Here is a 20,395-nt window from a genome sequence, read left to right as displayed (position 1 = left end):
CATCATTTTCAATTGTAATCATCCTACATCAATTCTTTCTATAATATGCAATTTAAACTTACTATCCTACGATGGATGTCTTTGTCTACGAAGTATTTTAAATATTTCCGCTGCGTATACGACTTTTGGTCATTACATTGCCCCTAGTAGAGAGCCAAACGTTGTGTTCCTGTTATTTTGTTTTCGTAGCAGTTTGATGAAGTACACACATATGCACTAATAAGAAGAAGAAGAAGCATAAGCTAACAAGAAAAGTAAAAATACTCCACAAATTCTTATCAACGAAGAATCACACTACACTACTTTGCCCTAGATTCTTCAACATTGTTGTGGGCAAAGTGTTGTGGTGCAGGTGTTGTGAGGGTGTTGTGAGGTTGTGGTGCGAGTATTGTGAGGGCGAGAGTTGTGGGCGAAGTGTTGTGGTGCGAGTGTTATGGGAGGAGTGTTGTTGTGAGGGCGAGAGTTGTGGGTGGAGTGTTGTGTGGAGCTGTGGGCAAGAGCCGTTGTGAGTGCAAGAGGAAGGCATTGTGAGAGTGTTGTGAGGGAGACGGTGTGTATACAGACACTGTGAGGAAGGAGCTGAGAGAGGCGATGGGAGAGGGTCGTGAGGGAGGCGTTGTGAGGAAGCTGTGAGGCGCAGCGAGAGAGTGATGTGAGACTGAGCTGCTAGAGAGAGTTGGGAGGGCGAGCTGCGAGAGAGTGTTGTGAAGTCTATGAGAGTGAGCGACTAGTCAACTCAACAATTTCATTTTCTTTTCAACTGAAGGGACAAGTTGGATCCACATTTCCCTCATTTACATATTTCTTTATGTGTGCTTTTGGTCTTCATTTCAAATCTTCAATCTAGAGCCCTAAAAATTGAGCCCATTAAGCCTTTGTTAATAAGAGAAGTCTAAAGGCAAAGTCATTTTAGTATGGAGACAGGGGGGCCCAGTGCAAAAAAAGCACTGGTCTTGGTGGAAAACAAACATCCACGAATCTCGGAGGTAGGGAAAGATATATCAAACAGTTCATAAACAGTAAACGTATTCTAAATGCAAATATCGAGTTTAATTTTAAAGGGGTTGTCAAAGGAGGGTTGGTGCACACCCTGGAACCATACTTTCTGAATCTTAGGAGGAGATAGGGAGCCCTACCCTAACAATCTTACTAAGAATGTAAGCGGGGCTTAGAGCCCCCTTTTTCCTGGGGTACATCAAGCCATGCATTTGACACAAAGGAAAAGTTGATTTTTGTGAATGAGAAGCAGTACAAGGGGATTTTAAGGCGCAAACAGGCCAAAAAGATGAGACAATCACAAAGAAAAAAATTCACTTGGATCCTACCAAAATCAGCTAAAATTAATGCAAGTGTTACGACCAAGTTACAGTTATTAGTAGAGGAACAGGCAAGGTTGAGGGTGGTCAATAGTAAAAACAAGGCTATCTTATCGACACAGGAGGGGTCTAGTCCAATGCAGGGTGAAATCAAAGTTACACCAGCAAATAAAGAAGAAAGAAACATGGACACATACAGCCCCACAACCACTTCGTTGTTATGGTCATCTGAGTTTTATTTATGCGAACTCATGAACATGAAAGAAAGAAGTAAATTCATTGAACTAAAAGAGCAATTCAATGATCTTAAGTTAAAAGAAATTTCGAAGGCCAATCAGAAACTTGAAAAGGAAAACAAGATCCTCAAAGAGCAGGTAATAAACTTACAAAGCAGTATGGAAAGAGGGTAACAAGAATTGGTCACATTGAAACAGGAATTAGAGCAAGCGAAAGTGGTAGAGGAAAAAGACACAAGGACAAAGACAACTAACAAAGAAATTTAGATGGAAAAGCTTCAATCAACAATTGCAAACAGGGAATGAAAGAAAACAAAATAAGACAACAAATGTTAGAGGTTAAATCATGGGCTCAAATAGTAAAGGAACCATCGGTTGAGCAAAAAAAACCATAGAGAGACAAATAAGAGAAGAAAAAATAGACAAGACAAGGCCACAAATTTCATCATCAAAGGTTTGAAGGATTCCAGAGAGAGAGAGAGAACAAATATTTTAACAAAGGATTTTCTCAAAGACGAATTGAAATGGACAGGTTATATTCAGCAAGCAAATACGATAGGTAGGAAAGCAGAAAGCAGAAGGAATAGACATGTGAGAGTTATTTTAAGAAGCACAAAAGACAAAATAGCTATCCTAAACAAAATGGGGCTACTTAGAGGCACTCAGATTTATCTAGATGATGATTTGACATGGGACCAACAAGAAGATCGAAGGAAGGAATGGGAAAAGGTGAAAGCAACAAGAGAAGCAGGAAAGTGGGCGTGTTTGAAGAATGGGAAAGCCCAAATCAGTGAACGTTTAACAAATCACAAATAGGGATTCGAGGCCACCCGAGAATATCTAAACATGGTAAGTTGGAACTGTAGAGGTTTCCCATGGAGTAGAGGACTGGGTTTTGGGCCCATAGCAAAAGGGAAAGACATCATTATCCTTTTAGAAACCCATGAGCATGAGGGTTGTAGGGTTCCAGAGTATGAATGTTCCAATAAAGTCTCAGTATGGAATGAAGGAACAGGAACTGGTAAAGGGCAAACAAGGATCACAGTTCTAATAAGAGAATCGTGGCGCAGAATCGTAAAAGTGGAAAAAGAAGATCCAAATAAGAAATTTATAAGGTTGAGTATAACTAACAACAAGGTATCATTCATGTTGGATGCATGTTATTTTTCCCCAAAAAATTCAAAGTTTTACAAGAAGACAAATTTAGATAACGAAGACCCCTTTGGTGCTTTGAAAATAGATATCTCTGCCTTCAGGATGTCAGGAGATACAGTGTTAATTGAGGACTTTAATGCTAGGACAGCAAACAACCAGTCTATTCAATTGGGAAGTGTTGAGAATACAAACAACAACCTTCTTTGGTTAGAGGAGATTGAGGATCATGAGTGGACAAGGACCTCTCAGGATGGGAATGGGAGTGTGTCCCACTTTGGCATCGAGTTGTTAGGCTTGTGTAGCCTCTACGACATGGTTATTTGCAATGGCATGAAAGCTTGGCCAAGATCCGGTGGCATCACATGTAAAACTTACAATGGTCAAAGTGTGGTGGATTATGTGATATGCTCCCAGAGCTTGATTTGCAATTTGTCAGATTTCAGGATTGGGGCTTGTCCCATTGAGATGAATTCAGACCACTCGCCACTCTTTATTAAGTTGGGCATGAACACAAGTGAGATAAAAGAAGTGTAGACCCATCAATCTCAAAAGGAAGCACATGCAAGTGGAAGAATCCTCATGAACCAAGAAAATCAAGAGCTCTTTGCTGCGACTCTGGAACAACACTTTTAGGTGACAAAAAACAACATCAATGTCAAAGAAGATAGCCTGGGAACAGAGTGCTTTTGTAGCAATATGTTGATCTGTCTAATCCACAAAGCCCTAGAGGGGTGCAAAAGATCTCGACCTAACAACAAGGGCTCAAACACTTTTCCAACTAATCCTCAGTATGATGAATAATGCAAGGCGGCTAAAAGGTCGCTTAAGAAGGAGACAAGTAGTGAAACCTTGAAGAAGTATAAAAAATTTATTAAACAAAACAAAAGCTACATGGCTACAAGAAGAAAGGAATTAATTACTTTGGGAAAGTACAACCCCAAAGGTTTTTGGAAGGGGCTACAAAAAAACACAAAGAAAACAGACAATAGTATATCAATTGCGCAATGGTTAGATTATGTAAAGCTCCTTTATGAGAGAGATCAAGAGAAAATTAATCCCCCCATAATCAACTCTACAACCGAGTTATTCTTAGTGGACGAGGTCAAGTGAGGTATAAAAAATTTAGCAAGTGGCAAGGCTTAAGACATTGATGGTTTGCAGGCAGAATTTTTAAAGTGGGGTGTGGAGATCTTGGCTCCAATCATTAAAAGGATATTCAACAGGGTTACGCAAGGCAATTTTCCAGTGGAATGGACTACGAGTGTGGTTATCCCTCTTTACAAAAGTGGAGACATCAATAATCCCGCTAATTACTGCACTATTATGGTCAAACCTCTTCTTGCAAAATTGCTCGGGAGCATATTGGAGTGCAAAATCAGCAACTGGGTAGAAAAAAACGTAAAAGAGCTAAAGGGCAAGTTGGTTTTACACCAAGGAACTCTACAATTGATCATTGCATCACTCTTAGGCACTTCATCGAAAAGATTTGGGACATCCAGAGCGAGGAGGCCTCTTTTTGCTTCACTAACTTCAAAAAAGCTTTTGACACTATCCCTAGAGATAAGCTTTAGAGAAGAATGGAAGAGCTCAAAATACCAAGGGACTATAGAGTGGCTATGCATAAACTTTACAAGAAACTTAGTGCAAAAATCAGAACTAAGGCTTCTCTGAATTCTTTGGTAGTGACATAGGGGTTAAGCAGGGGTACCCTCTTTCCCCCACGCTTTTCGTTTTATATATTGACAAGCTAGAAGATTGGGTGGACAAAGATAGTGGAGAGGGTGTTCAGTTAGCAGGATATGTGGTGAAGTTGCTTCTGTATGCGGACGATCTTATTCTAATTGCAAAATTGGCTCATGATTTGAGAGATCATTTGAAGGCAGTAGAGCTCTTATGTCAAGAGGTGGGGATGCAAGTAAACACTAGCAAAACTAATGTCATGATCGTCTCTTTGAAGCAAAGAAAACAAGAATTTAGCTTTATTTTTTAGGGAAAAACCTTGGAGTTAGTGGAAGAGTACAAGTACCTACGAATTTTTTTTCACAACAGGCTTAGTTGGGAGACATGCAGAACTAAAAGGATTCAAGGGGGGTGGAGAGCTTCCTACCTTCTTCAGAATAGATGCAAGAAAGCAGAATTATGGGACTGGAAAACCAAGAAAACTCTTTTTGGATTGTTAGGTACCCCGGTTATCCTCTATGGGTGTGAATTTTGGGGGAGCAGCATATCAGACAACAAATGGAGACAGGTAGAAAGAATTCAAAAACACTTAATCACTAGCAATCTTAAAGTCAAATCAATTGTCTCATATGAGATCTTGCAAGCGGAGGCGGGTTTGTTTCCTATGGAAGCTTTAGCAAACATTCGTTTGTTAACGTATTTAAAAAATGGTAGATGGCATGGATGAGCACTAGTGGTCCAAGTTGATTCTCGCAGAAGAGTTAAAGCGTAGGAAGAAAACTTGGAGGAAGCATAATGACAAGCGGATGGGAAAATGGGGAATCAATTAGCAGGATTGTCCTACATCTAAAGTGGAAATTAAAAAGTGGGTACTTGAAAAATTCAGGACTGCCATGTGGGAAAAACAGGTTGGTCGTAAAAAATGATATATGTCAATAATTTCAACCCTACATGGTCGCATAATGAAAAGACCTATTTGAGTGTCGCAATCAAGGGAAAGGCTAAGATTTTAATAGCACAGCTAAGGACCGGATCCCATCATCTTAGATGTGAAACAGGTAGATGGGTAGTTCCTAAGGAAGAGTAGGAAGAAAGAACTTGTGTCTTCTGTGAGGAGGGAGGGGTTGAAACTGAATGACACTTCATCAGAGAGTGTCCTGCCCAGTGTTGATAATATCGCCGAAATATCGGTGATATTCGTAAATATTGCGATATTTTCGGCAAGCCGAAATATCGTCGAGAAAATATCGCGATATTTTTGGCTCCCAAAAATATCGCGATATTTACGAAATATCGTTGATATTTCGGCAAAATATCGAACGACAATCCAATATATCACCGAGAGAGTAAAAAAAATCTGCGCGGGTTATAAAATTCCGATTTTGGTTTTTTATCAATCATTTTCATTTCTGATTGCTGGAGAAGGAAGGGGAGAGCTATGTGCTTGCTGCCAAGGAGGGTTTGAGCATTGCATAGCTATTATCGCCACCAACAACGAAGATTTCGTTGATCTAAGCTTCAAGAATAGTGAGACAATTTCATTTCTTCCATTAACAGGTATGTTCAAATAAACCCCTATGTTAATGATTTTTTGTTAGTTTTAGGATTGTTCTTGCTTGCCTATTTGCCTACAATCATTTTGCTTGTTTTTTTCTCCATTTGAAAAGATTTTCATGCCCATGAGCAAATGCAAGGGTTTTAAGTTTTTAACTTTTCAAGTTTTCTCCATATTTGGAGAGCAAACTCCATTTTTTTTGAGTTCATAGCTGCAGAGGCTATTTATTATATATTAGGGGTTCATCTCTATAAAATTTCTTCATCTTAGAAATTAGTTTCTTATTGTGCAATGTGAACAATGAGGTAGGTTTACCGTTTGCCTATTTCTATGTATGAATTTATGAAATGATGTGTTCAATATTGGATGTTGTGTAATGCCTTCGAAATGAAACGTATTCCTCCTCTTATTGACAGTGTTGTTTATTCATGTAGCCATGATTATCTACTTGGTGTTTCCCTTACAGATTTCTCTGATATTCGAGAGCAAACTGCATTTTTTTTTAAACTTTCAAATACACCCTCTTATTGTCATTTATGGTTTTTCATTGAATTTTCAATTCACATTGCAAAATTGCAAATAATGTAGCAAAAAAACTGTTTTGCAAAATGATGTGGTTATTACTTATTAAGTTACTAATTCCAATTTTTTTTTGGTGCCCTAGGTTTGAGTTAGCCCACTACAAAATACAAATATGCCAAAAGCCTTGGACCCATTTGGTAGTATGGGAACCCTGATGATGGGACAAATCGTGCATATCTTACATGCAAATTTTGTGGGACCAAGATGACAGGTGGGGTTACACGACTGAAATACCATCTTGCTAGACTCAGTGGACATGATGTTGCGATTTGTACAGTTTCTAGTCCGGAGCTTATACAAAAGGCTCTTGAGGCAATTGATGAAAAAGACAGAAAGAAGGAAGAGGCAAAAAGAAACAAAGCTAAACGTGCAGGTAGATCTTTCAGGATATCTTCTCCTGATTTTGATGTTGAGGGTAGTGGGAGGGGCTCCACAGTTGGCACATCATCACCTACTACTGCTAGTGCGAGGTCATCATTTTTTGTTCCACGAACAAGACCTAGAGCACAACCTGGCATAAAATCGCTTGTTAAAAAAAAGGAGAAGCAAGAAGTAGATAGAGTCATGGGGAGGTGTATTTTCTGGAGCAACTTACCTCTCAACATCACCAAAACCAATCCATTTTGGCAGCCAATGTGTGATGCTATTGATGTTGTGGGCCCACGGTACAAAAATGCCACATATGAGGAGTTGCGGGGGCCAATTCTTCAAGCAGAAAAGCAGAACATCAACTCTAGATTGCGGAGTTGAAAAAGACATGGGAAGTTACTGGATGCACAGTGATGTCTGATGGTTGGACAGATAGGAAGGCTAGGACCCTTCTAAATTTCTTGGTACATTGTCCTAAAGGTACCATGTTTATTAAATCGTTGGGTGCATCAAAACATATCAAAGATGCAGCAACGATATGTGAGTTGTTAGATGGGTTCATTCGGGAGATTGGTGTGCAGAATGTGGTGCAAATCATAACAGACAATGCAGCTAATTATGTGTCTGCTGGCAAGATGCTTATGGAGAGGCATCCCACATTGTTCTGGACTCCGTGGGCAGCGCATTGTCTTGATTTGTTGCTTGAGGATATGGGGAAACTCTCCTTCATCAAGGAGGCGGTTGATATGGCTAGGAGCGTCCCCAAGTTTATTTATAACCATGCTTTTGTTCTTAGCCTCATGAAGAGGTTCACTAGAAACAAGGAGTTGCGGCATCCTGCGATCACACGTTTTGCCACAAACTTTATTACTCTTCAGTCTTTGCTTCGATGTCACTTCGAGTTGAAGCAAATGTTTGTGTCTGATGATTGGTGTAATTGTAGATACAATTAGAGACAGGATGGGAAAGCCATTGCAAAAATGGTGTACTCTAAGACGTTTTGGCATGGAGTAGAAGAAGCATGCGCAGTTAGTGAACCTATAGTAAAGGTTCTCAGATTGGTGGATGGGGAGAAGCCTGCAATGGCTTATTTGTATGAGGGCATGGATAGGGCCAAGGAGGCCATTCGTTCTTATTATGTAGACAAGGGTTCTGTTGGCCTTGATAGGCAGATGATGTTATGGGATGTGATTGATAGTCGGTGGACAGGGATGCTTCATCGACCCATTCATGCAGCAGCACTCTTCCTCAACCCCGCATTTTCATACAAATGCGGCTTTGATTTTGATGGCGAGGTGATGGAAGGGCTCCATTCCTGTATTCAGAGGATGGTACCTGATCCTGAGCTTCGTAGCAAAATCAATCGCGAGATACAGTATTATCGAGATTGTGTTGGCCTATTTGGCTTTGATGATGCTATTAGGGAAAGGACCCTCTTCATGCCACGTAAGTGACAAGTCATCACTCATTAGAAATTAGAATTTCCTTACATATAATTCTATTTTTTTAAATTCAATTATATAACTTTTATTTGAAAGTTTAATTATGTTTTAAGTTTTTGAATTTTTTATTTCATTATTTTGTTGTAAATATTTGGTGGCGAAGCTATGGTGCAAGGGCACAAAATTTGCACAAATTGGCGATACGAATCTTGAGTCAAACATGTAACTCTTCAGGGTGTGAGCGCAATTGGAGTGTATTTGAGAAAATACACGCAAAAAAGCACAACAAGTATAACTTTGAGCTCCAGCTTCAGTTGAGCAATTACACTTATTGTAATTTTTAATTTTTACTTTCAAATGTCAAGACTCATTAATTTTTTTGACACTCTTAAAGGTTGGAGTTCGCACGCCTCAATGATTTTGTATATGTGCATTACAACATTCGACTTCGAGTGAGGCAAATAGAATCACCAATGGATCCAGATACCATTTCCTTAGACAATATTGATGTATTGTCTCAGTGGAGGGTGAAGTCTGAGGAGCCCATCTTGGAGGAGTCACCTTCATGGTTAGAGCGAATGGCAGATGATCCATTAGAACAGGGGCAGCAAGAGGAGAAGGACTCGGAGGAGAAGCAGCGCTCGGAGGAGGAGCAGGAAGAGGAGGAGGAGGAGGACACTGTGGGAGCATCAGCATCAACACCATCTTCTATAGATATAGGAGAGCATAGCCCCATACCTAGCACTCATTATTTGACATTAGGTGCAGAGGCAGGGTCAGGGCATTCTACAACTAGGGGCAGGCCTGGCAAACAGCCCATCATGTTTTCCCGTAAAAGGGGGAGAGGGCAGTGATTTCAAATAGATAGCTGCTAGTTTTATTTGTTATGCTACATATAACTCATGATGATGAGATACTTTTATATATGTGATGTTATTTTGTATTGGTTCTCCACATTTGAGTCCTTGAATGGACAATTATCAGGGATCAGCAGGATTTGGTATCGCCTTTGATGTCATTTCTATTTGACATCATATGTATCAGTGCTTTCTTCATATTTATGTGCCAATGTGTTTATTTCATGTTGTTATCGCTTTATATGTTTAAAAATCTGAAAAAAAAAATGAATATATTATGCATTTTTTATGCTGCCGATATTTCCGATAAGATATTTTTTGGACCCTCGCCAATATTTTGCCAATACCGATATTTTCAACACTGGGACTCCTGCCTATAAGGACATTTGCAGTCAGTTTGAAAGCGACCTGAAAGTGGACAGCCTATGTGAGTTATTTTTGGAAGGAGAGCTTCACAAGACGGCAAATTTTTTGATCATGATCCATGCCAAGAGGGCTGTTATGGAGAGAAACTTGATTGTATGATGTTTTGTTGATTGGATATCTGGGTCCCTTAGACTGTTTCGGTCTCGTGGATGTCATTAAAAATCCTTCTTCTTCTTCTTCTGATACTGATCCAGAGGATGATGTACTAATAGATGTTCATGATGAAGCTAACATGGAGCATCAACAGATATTGGTTCAAGATCCATTCACCTTAGTTTGGGAACTAATTTAATTTGACAGTGATATTGATTTTCACATGTATGATAATTAAACAGTTTTGCAGCATATGGAAGTAGCACACCAAGCATAAGTTATGCCTGGATAATAACTTACCATGGCTTTTTTAGCATTTAAGATTCTGTAACTCCAAGACTTATATTACGTATTCATAAGGTAAAAGTTCAAACTTCTTACTATTGCTCATGTAGATTCTAAATTATAGCATATCGGTGTAATTCATCTTCAATGAGTTTTACTCCTTTAGAGTTTACATCTGGTTATGACAGGACAAACACAATGATTCAGTGGATATCAAGATGTCCAAAATGATCCATGTGAATAGCAATGTTATCATTTTATTGCTTTCATGGTTCTACAAGTTCAATGCTTCGTTTAAAACTTTAAAATTTAATCATCAATATATTTTTTGATATTTGAGGCAGCATCCCCTAATTCCTGCCCCCAAAACACCCCATCATCCCCTAAAAGTTTGGGGGGTATCTCCAGACATATTTGTGTACACATTCCAACATACCAGAAACTTGGCGTAAGATTGCTTCCCAATGATTGAGGCAGCACCAGCTGTTTGCTATCCCTCCTCTACCTCTACATTTATACCTAATTATCAGTGGTTCCCTCCCATTTCGTTATTTACTAAATTACTTATAGTTTCTTACTCATTAGTATTTTTATTCTTTAGTTTTTATGAGTAGCCTTGGCACTCCCACGGTGTGTTATTATTGGTTGTAAACTTGTACATCCAAGTCCCATTGGTTTAGTTTTAGTCATCCATTCAAGGGCATAAAAAAATTGTCTTATCTTGTATAGTTGGGCACAAAGATTAGATGGTTCAAATATGTTTAAGCATCTGTACCATACAGAGATTTCAAAGATGCATCGGATCGTGCATGTTTGTGCTCAAGGCTCTCCAAGGTGACATCCACATAAACAATGCAAATTACTCTAATTTTGTAGTACCTTGCTGGATGAATACGCATTGCTAGAATTCAATTTCAACCAGGCGATCTTCATTCTATGTATCATTATCATTACATTTAGATCTCAGAACAAGATAAATTTGAATTTTTCTCTATAATTTCTTTTTTTGTAATGTACGACATATATACACACATATGAGAGCTAAGCACATGACATTTTGTGAGTCCATGCTGAGTATTGGGTACCCATAACCAGTGTACACCCATTCCTTTGTTCACATGTTACTTTGGTTGACATCACTATGAAATACAATTTAGACACTACTGTCAGAGACCCAGATCTCACTACTTGCAGTTTATAATCATATTTAGACCATCAATAAATCATTGATTTTGATCAAATTGTGCTAACTGTAGTTCACATTCATATTCATGACAACAAAGTACAATGTCAAGCTCAGTCTTGCAGTAGAACATTGAACTCACAAATATGGCATGTGTTCTCCTAGTAAATAAGGGAATAAACAAGACAACTTAAAAATCCAGAACGCGGACAACAATAAAATAGGCAGAGTCCCACAACTCCTATTACTTTTATCAAGGTATATTTTTCAAATAATTCCTTAAATATCCTATATTCTGATTAGTGCATCTCATTATGTCCACAGATTTGCTCCATAACTAGAAACCACATAGTCAAAAACCTCGATGGAGGAAACAAGACTATTTATTGGTGTCAACTTTCAAGTCAATCAGTAGGTATTTTTAATAAATAGTTAATGTTCGCAAAATGAATCAGGAGATAGGTATAACAAATATAAGCTGGGGGTATTCTCAAAAAGAAGCAAACCTCAAGCTCACTCGCCAAATTTGTATGTTTGTTCCTTAAAGCCTCCATGACATCCTTGGCAGCATCAAATGCTGTCACTGCTGATGCTCCCCAACTAAGCCCGGCATTGCGCCTGATTCCAGCTTGAGAGTCATGTATACCTGCCGAATTCGTTTGAGATGATTCTGCGCCTGCAGGAATATTTCCATCAATTGTTTGACCTCTGTCTGACTCTTGTCCTTGAGGATTGGAACCATCATGAGAAACAGTCAAACTGCCACCCTGAGGAAGTTGATTATTTACAACTTCAGGAGCCAGGTTGCTTGCACTTGGATGCGAGGCTATGGGATTACTTTCCACTGAATTTAGAGAAGCAGAAGTAGCAACTGAGGCAGGTATCTGTTGAATACGTTGCTGAGCAGCCACAGCTCCCCTTCCCAGTTCTGACTTACTAGCAACATCACGTCGTTCTAGTAAATATGTCCGCAACCAATAATAAAGAGCCTGATGAAATAACAGTGCATCAAAAGTCCAATAAGCCTCTACCATGAATAACTAGACACATCATACTGTGCCCTTGTCCATGAGACTCTATCAAAAGATAGCCAATGCAAAATCAGATACAGTATCTTATGTGCATCTCTACATAAATAGAACAACTACTTCCAAGCATGTTACATCCAATGTGTTCTTAGAGTAATAATACGCTGGAAAATACACTTTTTTCTGAATCTAAATTTATATACAGACCTGTGGATAGACTGTGGCTATTTTGAGAAGAACAAGCTTGCAATGAGCTGCCTCAGGCCTTTGCAGGGAAAGCAGTAGCTGAGGTATCCATGACAGCCATACCCAGTGGGGTATCTGATCTAAGTACCTATCAAATGCTTTGCCCACAGGCTCATTTTGGGTGTCGAAGCTCAATAAATACAGAACACGTGCTAAGTGGCTTCTAGCATTTGAAGCCCCATATTTAATACCTTGAAGAAAGCAGCTTACTGCATATTCTAGCCACAGCTCATCATGTGTCTCTTTATACACCTACAATCAATGGGGAAGACACAGTTCACAAACAAAATGTATTTCACACAGCTACATTGATCAAGCCAAGTGTTACAGAAGAGAGAATTCATGTAAAAAATAAAGAAAATACCTGGTCACAATAATTACCCCAGCTTATCCATCCTTTATATAGATTCTTGAAGCGACTGATTGCTTCAGAATATGATTGATTAGCACTTTCACCATCATTCATTTTCTGGTAAAATTCTCCTTTAAGGCGTAAAATCTCTGCCTTGTGTTGAACTGGAAAATAATCCAGATTGGTAGTACTGATCAAGTTAAACCCATTTTGTATCTCGCCTCTCATTTCTAAATAAGCTTTTGCTTGCTCTCTTATTTTCACAAATGCTTCCTGCAGATGAGTTTCATATGTCACAAAATCATCCTGTTAGATTGCCAATTTGAAGTATTTGGTAACATAAGTTAACGTGAATAACAAAATGTTTCCCCATAAACTTCAAAAGATATTGCAAAACATAAAGAAAAGAAAAAATGCGAAAAAAGGGTACTTACCTGAACTTCTGTTTGAGAGTTAAGACAAATAAGAAATGCTGTTACATGAATTTCAAAAGAAATTGCAAAATGTGTAACATAAAATACAAAGATTCTGATGCTTACCTGAACCTCCATTTGTGCATAGCCATACATTTTGTTCAGCACAGTAACACAAACATCATAAAGTCCTTGCTTGCGCGCAACATGAGCAAGCTTGTTAACACTCCATGCCTTGTCACGATATCCAAGTTGATGAAGCTGGGGGTTTGTATTTGAAAAATCTTTAAATGCATTGATTACAGTGTTATACATGTGATTTCGCCACTGAAGTAAATCATACCAGACAGATATATTATCCCAATCATTAGGAGTCCTCAACCTCCAAGTTTCAAGAATATCCTTCAGGTCCACATAGCCACCATGAACTGCTCCAAGAGACGGAGTTCCAACATGTTGCTTGTTGCCATTCCCAATTTCTACAAGAACCCTTGCCGACTCTTGAAGCTCTACAAGCTGCTGGAATTGCTGCAAAAGTGGGACATGAGATTGAACAGACATTTCAGGTAGTTGCCACCAATGATTTAATGCCAGATCAACTCCTTGAGCAAATCTATTTTCAGCTTCAGTAACTCCAGTAATGCTTCCATCATGAAGAGCCAAATAGGCTTGTACTATACGAAACTTTGTTGTATCTTCCACTTGGGCTTTAGGAAACACATTGTCTTTTAAAAAAGCCCACTCAGGAATCTTCCATAGGCAGTCGAGTAATATTTCATAATTCTCGATGCCTTTAGCAAAATCTGCAAGAACTTCCCACTGGTTCAGCTGCCGTGCACAAGAAATCCACTGCTCTTCCCAAAGGCACATTTCAGCTTTAGCAACATTGTTGCTGTATGTACCTTGGGTTGCTTTACTCATTGCCTGATAAAAAAGATCTTGAGCACGCTGCCAGTATCCATGCTGAACCAAGGAAAGTCCTGCCCTCGTTTCTGCAGTTATTGGTCTTTTCTTCCATAATCCATAGCGTACATCTTCCTCATTAAGCATACGATACAGTTCAGCAAGGGCCTCAGAGCAGCGTGTTTCCTGAGGAAATAGCATTACATGGCTTTCCAATAAAGAAACAGCTATATGCCATGCATTATAAGTTTTCCCCAGAAACTTGATAAGCTCACTTGGTATTTTAGGCTGAGGCTGACTCAATGACAACCCTTCTAGTAGTGCTTGTACAACATTAGGCCTCTTATCTTGTTGTTTGCTGTGATAGTCTTTCGATAATAAGGTAATCATTGGCTTAGCTAGCATTACTTGCTCATCCTTTTGTAGAGTGGCCCACACAATTGGAAACACCAATACCCACAAATGATATGCCACATTTGCATCTGTGTGTGCAAGTTCCCTCAATGGAATCACAACATCTGCAACCTGAACAAATGCACTTTATTAGGCATGCAACTAAAAGTAAAACCTGACATCCACAACTGGAAAAATATCAACCAAGTACCTTCTTACACAAGTAGCTTTCCTATAGGACTCCTACACAATGATAACATGAAATGGAGAGAGGATAAAAATAGATACCTGAAGCTTCATCGTCTCATTCAAGAACTTTGCATGCTTGTTCACAAGCCCAATAAAAGATGTGGGATTTCCATCAGTCTCTTCTGGAGCATCACCTACTTGATGCATTCCAGCACGCTCTGGGACAGCACCTGAGGCCATAAGGGGAGGCACCTGTGCCGAATTTGGTGCAAGTGTAATAGGTTCATGCTCTACTAAGATTGCCAAAAGAATATCTAAGCCCTGTTTCAACCAGAACACATCACTTAGAGCTTCCCATTCTTGAGTTTGTATTATATATTGTAATCGTGTAAACAATGTTTTTCCAAGAGAGTCATGATAAAGAGCAAAGAACTTTTGTCGCATCTCAGGATCCTTTGCTCTCAGGCCCAACATGTACTGCCTTTCCACCTTTTGAAATACTTCCTGTCTTACAGGCAATGCATACCTGAAAAAAACACACAGGTATTAGTGAAAACATATAATGTCTCCAACTCTTGTGAATCTCAAACTGCTTGGAAAGTAAACATCAACTACTCACTTGGTTGAGTCTGAACAGAGTCGATAAAGTAACTGAAGATACTTCCCATCCCACTCTTCCAAAAATGGCGTAGATAGAAACTGTCTATCAACTTGTGACAACCTTTGTAGGTACAAAATTATATCCTTGTTAAGGACTGCATTTGATGTTCCAGAACTAGATGACCTAAAATCGTTCTCAATCCAATCTTTCATTATATCAAGTACAGTAAGGAGGACACTGGCATCTGTGCCTTTTTCAGACAGTATAGATTGTAGTATCTGGCTAATTGAGCGCTTGCATTCAGAAACAAGCATTACTCTTCCACTAACAAGTTTAAGTATTGATTTCAAATTGGACGTAACAGCACCTAGATCAGATTTCAAACGTGCAGTAGCAGGGGAAGGTTCCTGATCCATCCTGTGAATCTGTAGCAGCCCACCAAATTTCTTCTTAGTAATGACAACAGGTTTCAACATAATGGAAACCAGGTTCGTCGCACAATAAACCAATAAAAACCATCAAAGCTTGGAAACTCAACCATATAACATAGGAGCAGCAGCAGAATCATGCAAGTAAACAATACGAAATAGTATGGCTAGAGAAACTACCAATGGATAAAACCAATGTTATCAGAACCATACTGGAATCAGTAAAAAAAACCGGACCCAAAAAAACAGTCAACCAAAAACACACAAAATATTCAAATTTTAAGGAAATGCTGATTTTTAATGTACTTTGGACAAGTGGTTTCCCATGGGTTAGTCTCTACTACTGCAAAGTGTCCAAAATAATTATTTTCCTAAATGTGACTTTATAAAGTGAAAGTGACTTTATAAGTGGTAAAGTCAATGTTAAATTATAAAGTGAATAGTGACCTTAGACATAAAGTACAATGTGGGTACTTTATTTAATGGATGAGTTAAAAAATAGAAAGTGAGAATTAAATGCACATTATTCTCATCCCTTGATCTAAATGAATCTCAGCCATTAGATCTTAAGGTTGTCCAAAAGTCATTTAGGAAAACAAAAAGGGGAAAAGAAAAGAGAGACTGCATTCATTCTTCACGAGCAGATTCTAGAAAGGAGGCTGAGAGCTGGAGAAAAGTTCTGAAGGAGAAATTTGTTGCAGCAAGTTGAAGGAGTGATTTCTGGGCAAAGCTGGGCATGGAAATCAAGGCATAGAAGACAGCAGAAGGTACAGTACGAACAGCATTGAACGCTGTGAGGTGCACGCCATTCGAGAGAAGTTTTTGAATAAAATAAAAAATGAAACCAAAAAAAAATCCGTACAGTCGTATCTGTACAGTACATATTTTCAGGTGTACGTGAGCATGAAAATCAAGGCAAAGTGGGCACGGTTTTCAACGAGTTTTTGGCTGAAGAGATAAGTTGTATTTTGTTGTTTTGTTTTGTTTGCAAATGTATTTTTCCTGAACTTGAAAGATAAAATAAAATTTAAAGAGCTCTCTAACAAGTTTTCGCCGGAGAAGATTGAAGGGGTTTTGCCTGGGTCTAAGTTGACCAAAAATCTGTGTATTTTTATGTGTGTTGCTGATCTGGTTATGTCCATATTTATTTTTAGCATGCGTTGACAGTGACATGTGCGGGAAAGAGCATTTAACTGAATGGGAGTGATAAGGTGAAATTAAAACTGGGTTGGGATTGCAGGAAACTTTTTTTAGTCATCAAATTTCAACAAGATAAACATATATATATTCATGTGCATCCATATGAATTCAAGCCATTTGTATGCAAACAAACAAAATTTCTCATTTATATAGTAGCATGTAAGGGTGCACATAACCAAAATAACACCGACTGCAATGCATCTCCGAACCGAAAATACATCAAAAAACAGGTCCTAGATGGCCTCTAGCATCCAAAAAAATCATGCTACAACAATACCCACATATCATCAAAATCTTTGCCTATATTGGAATCTTCATCATCAATATCACCTTCTACACATTAAAATAAGATAAAAAAAAATTGTTTACCATGTCAATTCAAGATTTTATTTTAGTGATGGGTACATTTTAAGTAGGATCATGATTAAATGCTAGTTCCCATTCTATTGAAACAGCTTTGTTCAATTGTTGAAAACCGTAAACAATTTACTTTTTAACAACCAGAAACCCTCTCATCAACAAAACAAAGAGGAATATTTTTTAGCATAGTTGAACCTACTTTCCTTGTGTATGTTGAGACCATAGAAATATAACAATCGAAAAATGATCAGTTATGATGGGAACTAAATATACATGATGATGATTGCCAAGATATATTCAAGTCGTATGTAGAGGATGCAAGATCCATATTAGAGTTAAAATATTAACTTTTAAACTCAAATCATGATGTGATTGGCCACATGCATACTATATTTTTGTCAAAGGAAATTCTGTTTTGAAATATGGCATTAACTGCACACCAATAACGATAATAGTATACAATGCTGCTAGCTATAAATCCAAATTATTAGGTCGCTTTTCATGTAAGCAAATCTTCTTTTTAAAATTTATCCATGTTATTAGGTATTTTCTTATTTACTCTTTAAATTTAAATTGATGGTATAACATTATAGAGTTATAGAAATAGAATTAGAGAGTATTACCAGCCTAGATCCCTCTTAACCTCGGATCTATCAAGTGCCGAGAGGTGTTTTTTTTGCCATTCTTGTTGCATTTAGTGGAGAGGGTTTGTTTTTGTCAAAAATTCAAAATGTTGATTGTTAACTTTATTTACTTCAATTCTTCTTCTGCCCTAGGTTTTTTACATAATTTTTGACTAATTTTGAGTGTGTTTTTTTGTCATTATTGTTGCATTGAGTGGAGGGTTTTGTTTGGTCAAAAATTCAAAATGCTAATTGTTAATTTCAGTTGTTTAACTTTAAATTCTTCTTGTTCCCTGTTACCAATCAAACTCGCAGGAGTCCTAAAAGGGGATCCTTGAAGGGCTACTATTAGGCTAAGGTTAGCAATGGAGGGATAGCCCACTGTCACCTCGGCTAAGGCTCCCAACTCTTTATGGAATTTCACTAATGCGAGGAGACCCGTTATGATAAGGATCATGATGGACCAATGATAGGGCAAGGGGTGATCCTCGAAGCCTATTCACAAGAGAGGCTCAAATATGTGGCTTTCTTGTCTTCGAAGACAAGATGGAAGGCTCTCAAGGAACAGCTTGGGGAGAATTTCAAGGGTTAGGTTTTGAGTATGTGCCTTATAATGGAGATACCTAAGCCCTAGAATTCTTGTGGAAAATTAGGTTATAGGTGATCTTTGAAGAATTAAACTTGACAGTGCACGGGACCACACAGGACCAAGTGGACCCAAGGTTAGGTAAAGGGTATGGGATTTAGCAACCAATGATATGCTTGACCTAATTAGGGAGGGGAAAGGGATCAAGGAATGCATTTTTTAGAAAAGGCAATGCAAGGATCCCAGTGAGCTTTCTACCCTAAGTGAAACCAAGGGCAAGAATTGGTCTTCGAGCCAGGGCTTGCGATATCTTAAGATCCCACTGTTGGAATCTCACGAAATTTGGAGGGCTTCGTGAGGACACACCAGCGCAATTTTGGACCAAAAAATGAATTATTTGGATGGCTATATTGGAGATAATTGATCCCCTAGGTAACCTAGATGAATAGACCTAGATAAAAGGAGAGGGGATAAGGAAAATAGGTTTGAGGTGATCACCTTATGGTGGACTAGTGCCTAGTCCTTTAGGGAGATTTGGAATCAACAATAACTATAACTATGGACATTGAATTTCTATGTCAAGTAGGCATCAAAGACAACTTCACATAACATTAGGGCAACGGCAAAAGTAGCTTCCAGAACTTTATACCTCGTTTTGCAAGATTGATGGCTTATCAAGATGAATTTCAATGAAGAAGCATCTCTAGGAACATTCATTCATAATACATGGCCCATACATGAAGCATCACTATCTAGAAACAGAATTTCCACAACTTCGCATAAATGGATGTAGTAAATTAGCCCTAGTATAGAAAAATCCCAACAACAATGTATGTGACAAGAATAGAAAAGATAATAGCATTAAATTGTACTTACATGTATTAAGAGTATATCCAACCATCAAGAATTTGCCAATGAAGAAGCTCCAAGACAAGAGAAAATAATCCAACCATCAAAATTCATTCCATGCTCCAAAATTCATCCTCCAAGAAGGATAGTGAAATTCTCAAGAGAGATACAAGTCCAATCTGAGTGATGATGCTAAAATGAATTCACATCACTTGTATTTATACACTTTTAATGAGTTTGATTTAGCTAAATAGGCCTACATTAGCCCCTAAAATAAAAATAATGTGCAAAATAGCTAACTTTTGGTGACAGGCCCACCAAACTAGCTCATAAACAAAAGAATAATTCTCTCAAGAGGTCGAATGATCCACGATACACGTCGTTGAGCCTTCTAAGAAGCTTGATGAAGTCCATAAGTGCCACAATGATGAATAGGGCTCCCAAAAGTAGTGGACAAGGGGTTCGCCCCTTGTTCTCCAAATAATAAACGCGTGGTGCTCCCAATGGGTGTGAGGGCATGTAACCTCATGGGTCTCCAAGTAGGTCGAAGATGCCTGTAGACCATATGTAAGGCCTCAGATGATATTGGAAGTGATGTCACATCAGCATACAAGTCCTTTGTCATCTACCAAGTGCATCGTACAATTGTGGGGTCGATTGGGCAAGGTGAACCCAGTGCTTCTTCCTCGTCCAATAGGTGAATCTCGAGCAATCTTTGAACCTCTCTGGGGATCCATGGAGTGTTGGCTAGTGTTGTGGAGGCCCATGGCTCTCAACACACGCCCTACATGTGCCCAATGTAGCCCTTTCAAGGGTTAGGACCCCATATAGGGAGACCACTCCCAAAATGGAGACCATCTACAATCCTGCATAAGATCCAATGTGTCCCCTAGCGTTCTAGTACAACAATTCATCAAAGGAAATAGAGTAAAAGAGCTTACAAACCATGGACAATAGGTGGGCACTTCATAATGGCATGCCCTTCCATAGTGGGCTTTAGCATGTGCTAATTGTTGATTTGGTGTAGCATTGAATGTGCTCTAGC

At 38.7% G+C, this 20,395-nt stretch overlaps 1 protein-coding gene across 1 annotated transcript in view; it reads right to left on the bottom strand.

Moving 5' to 3' along the window:
- Positions 1-20,395, bottom strand: part of LOC149169283 (uncharacterized) — a 324,296-nt gene that overhangs the window by 49,333 nt on the left and 254,568 nt on the right. The window contains exons 25-30 of the mRNA XM_089428626.1: positions 15,323-15,729; positions 14,803-15,229; positions 13,345-14,646; positions 12,818-13,078; positions 12,415-12,705; positions 11,686-12,168 (exon numbers count right to left, since the gene is read on the bottom strand). Of these exons, the coding sequence (XP_089284752.1) occupies positions 11,686-12,168; positions 12,415-12,705; positions 12,818-13,078; positions 13,345-14,646; positions 14,803-15,229; positions 15,323-15,729 (3,171 nt within the window). The remainder of the gene's footprint in view (positions 1-11,685; positions 12,169-12,414; positions 12,706-12,817; positions 13,079-13,344; positions 14,647-14,802; positions 15,230-15,322; positions 15,730-20,395) is intronic.

The sequence above is a fragment of the Pinus tabuliformis genome, chromosome 4_2 (assembly GCF_031772625.1).
Source record: "Pinus tabuliformis cultivar Carrire ecotype Pingquan chromosome 4_2, CPIR1, whole genome shotgun sequence".
NCBI lineage: Eukaryota > Viridiplantae > Streptophyta > Pinopsida > Pinales > Pinaceae > Pinus > Pinus tabuliformis.
This window is presented reverse-complemented; position numbering and strand designations above follow the sequence as displayed.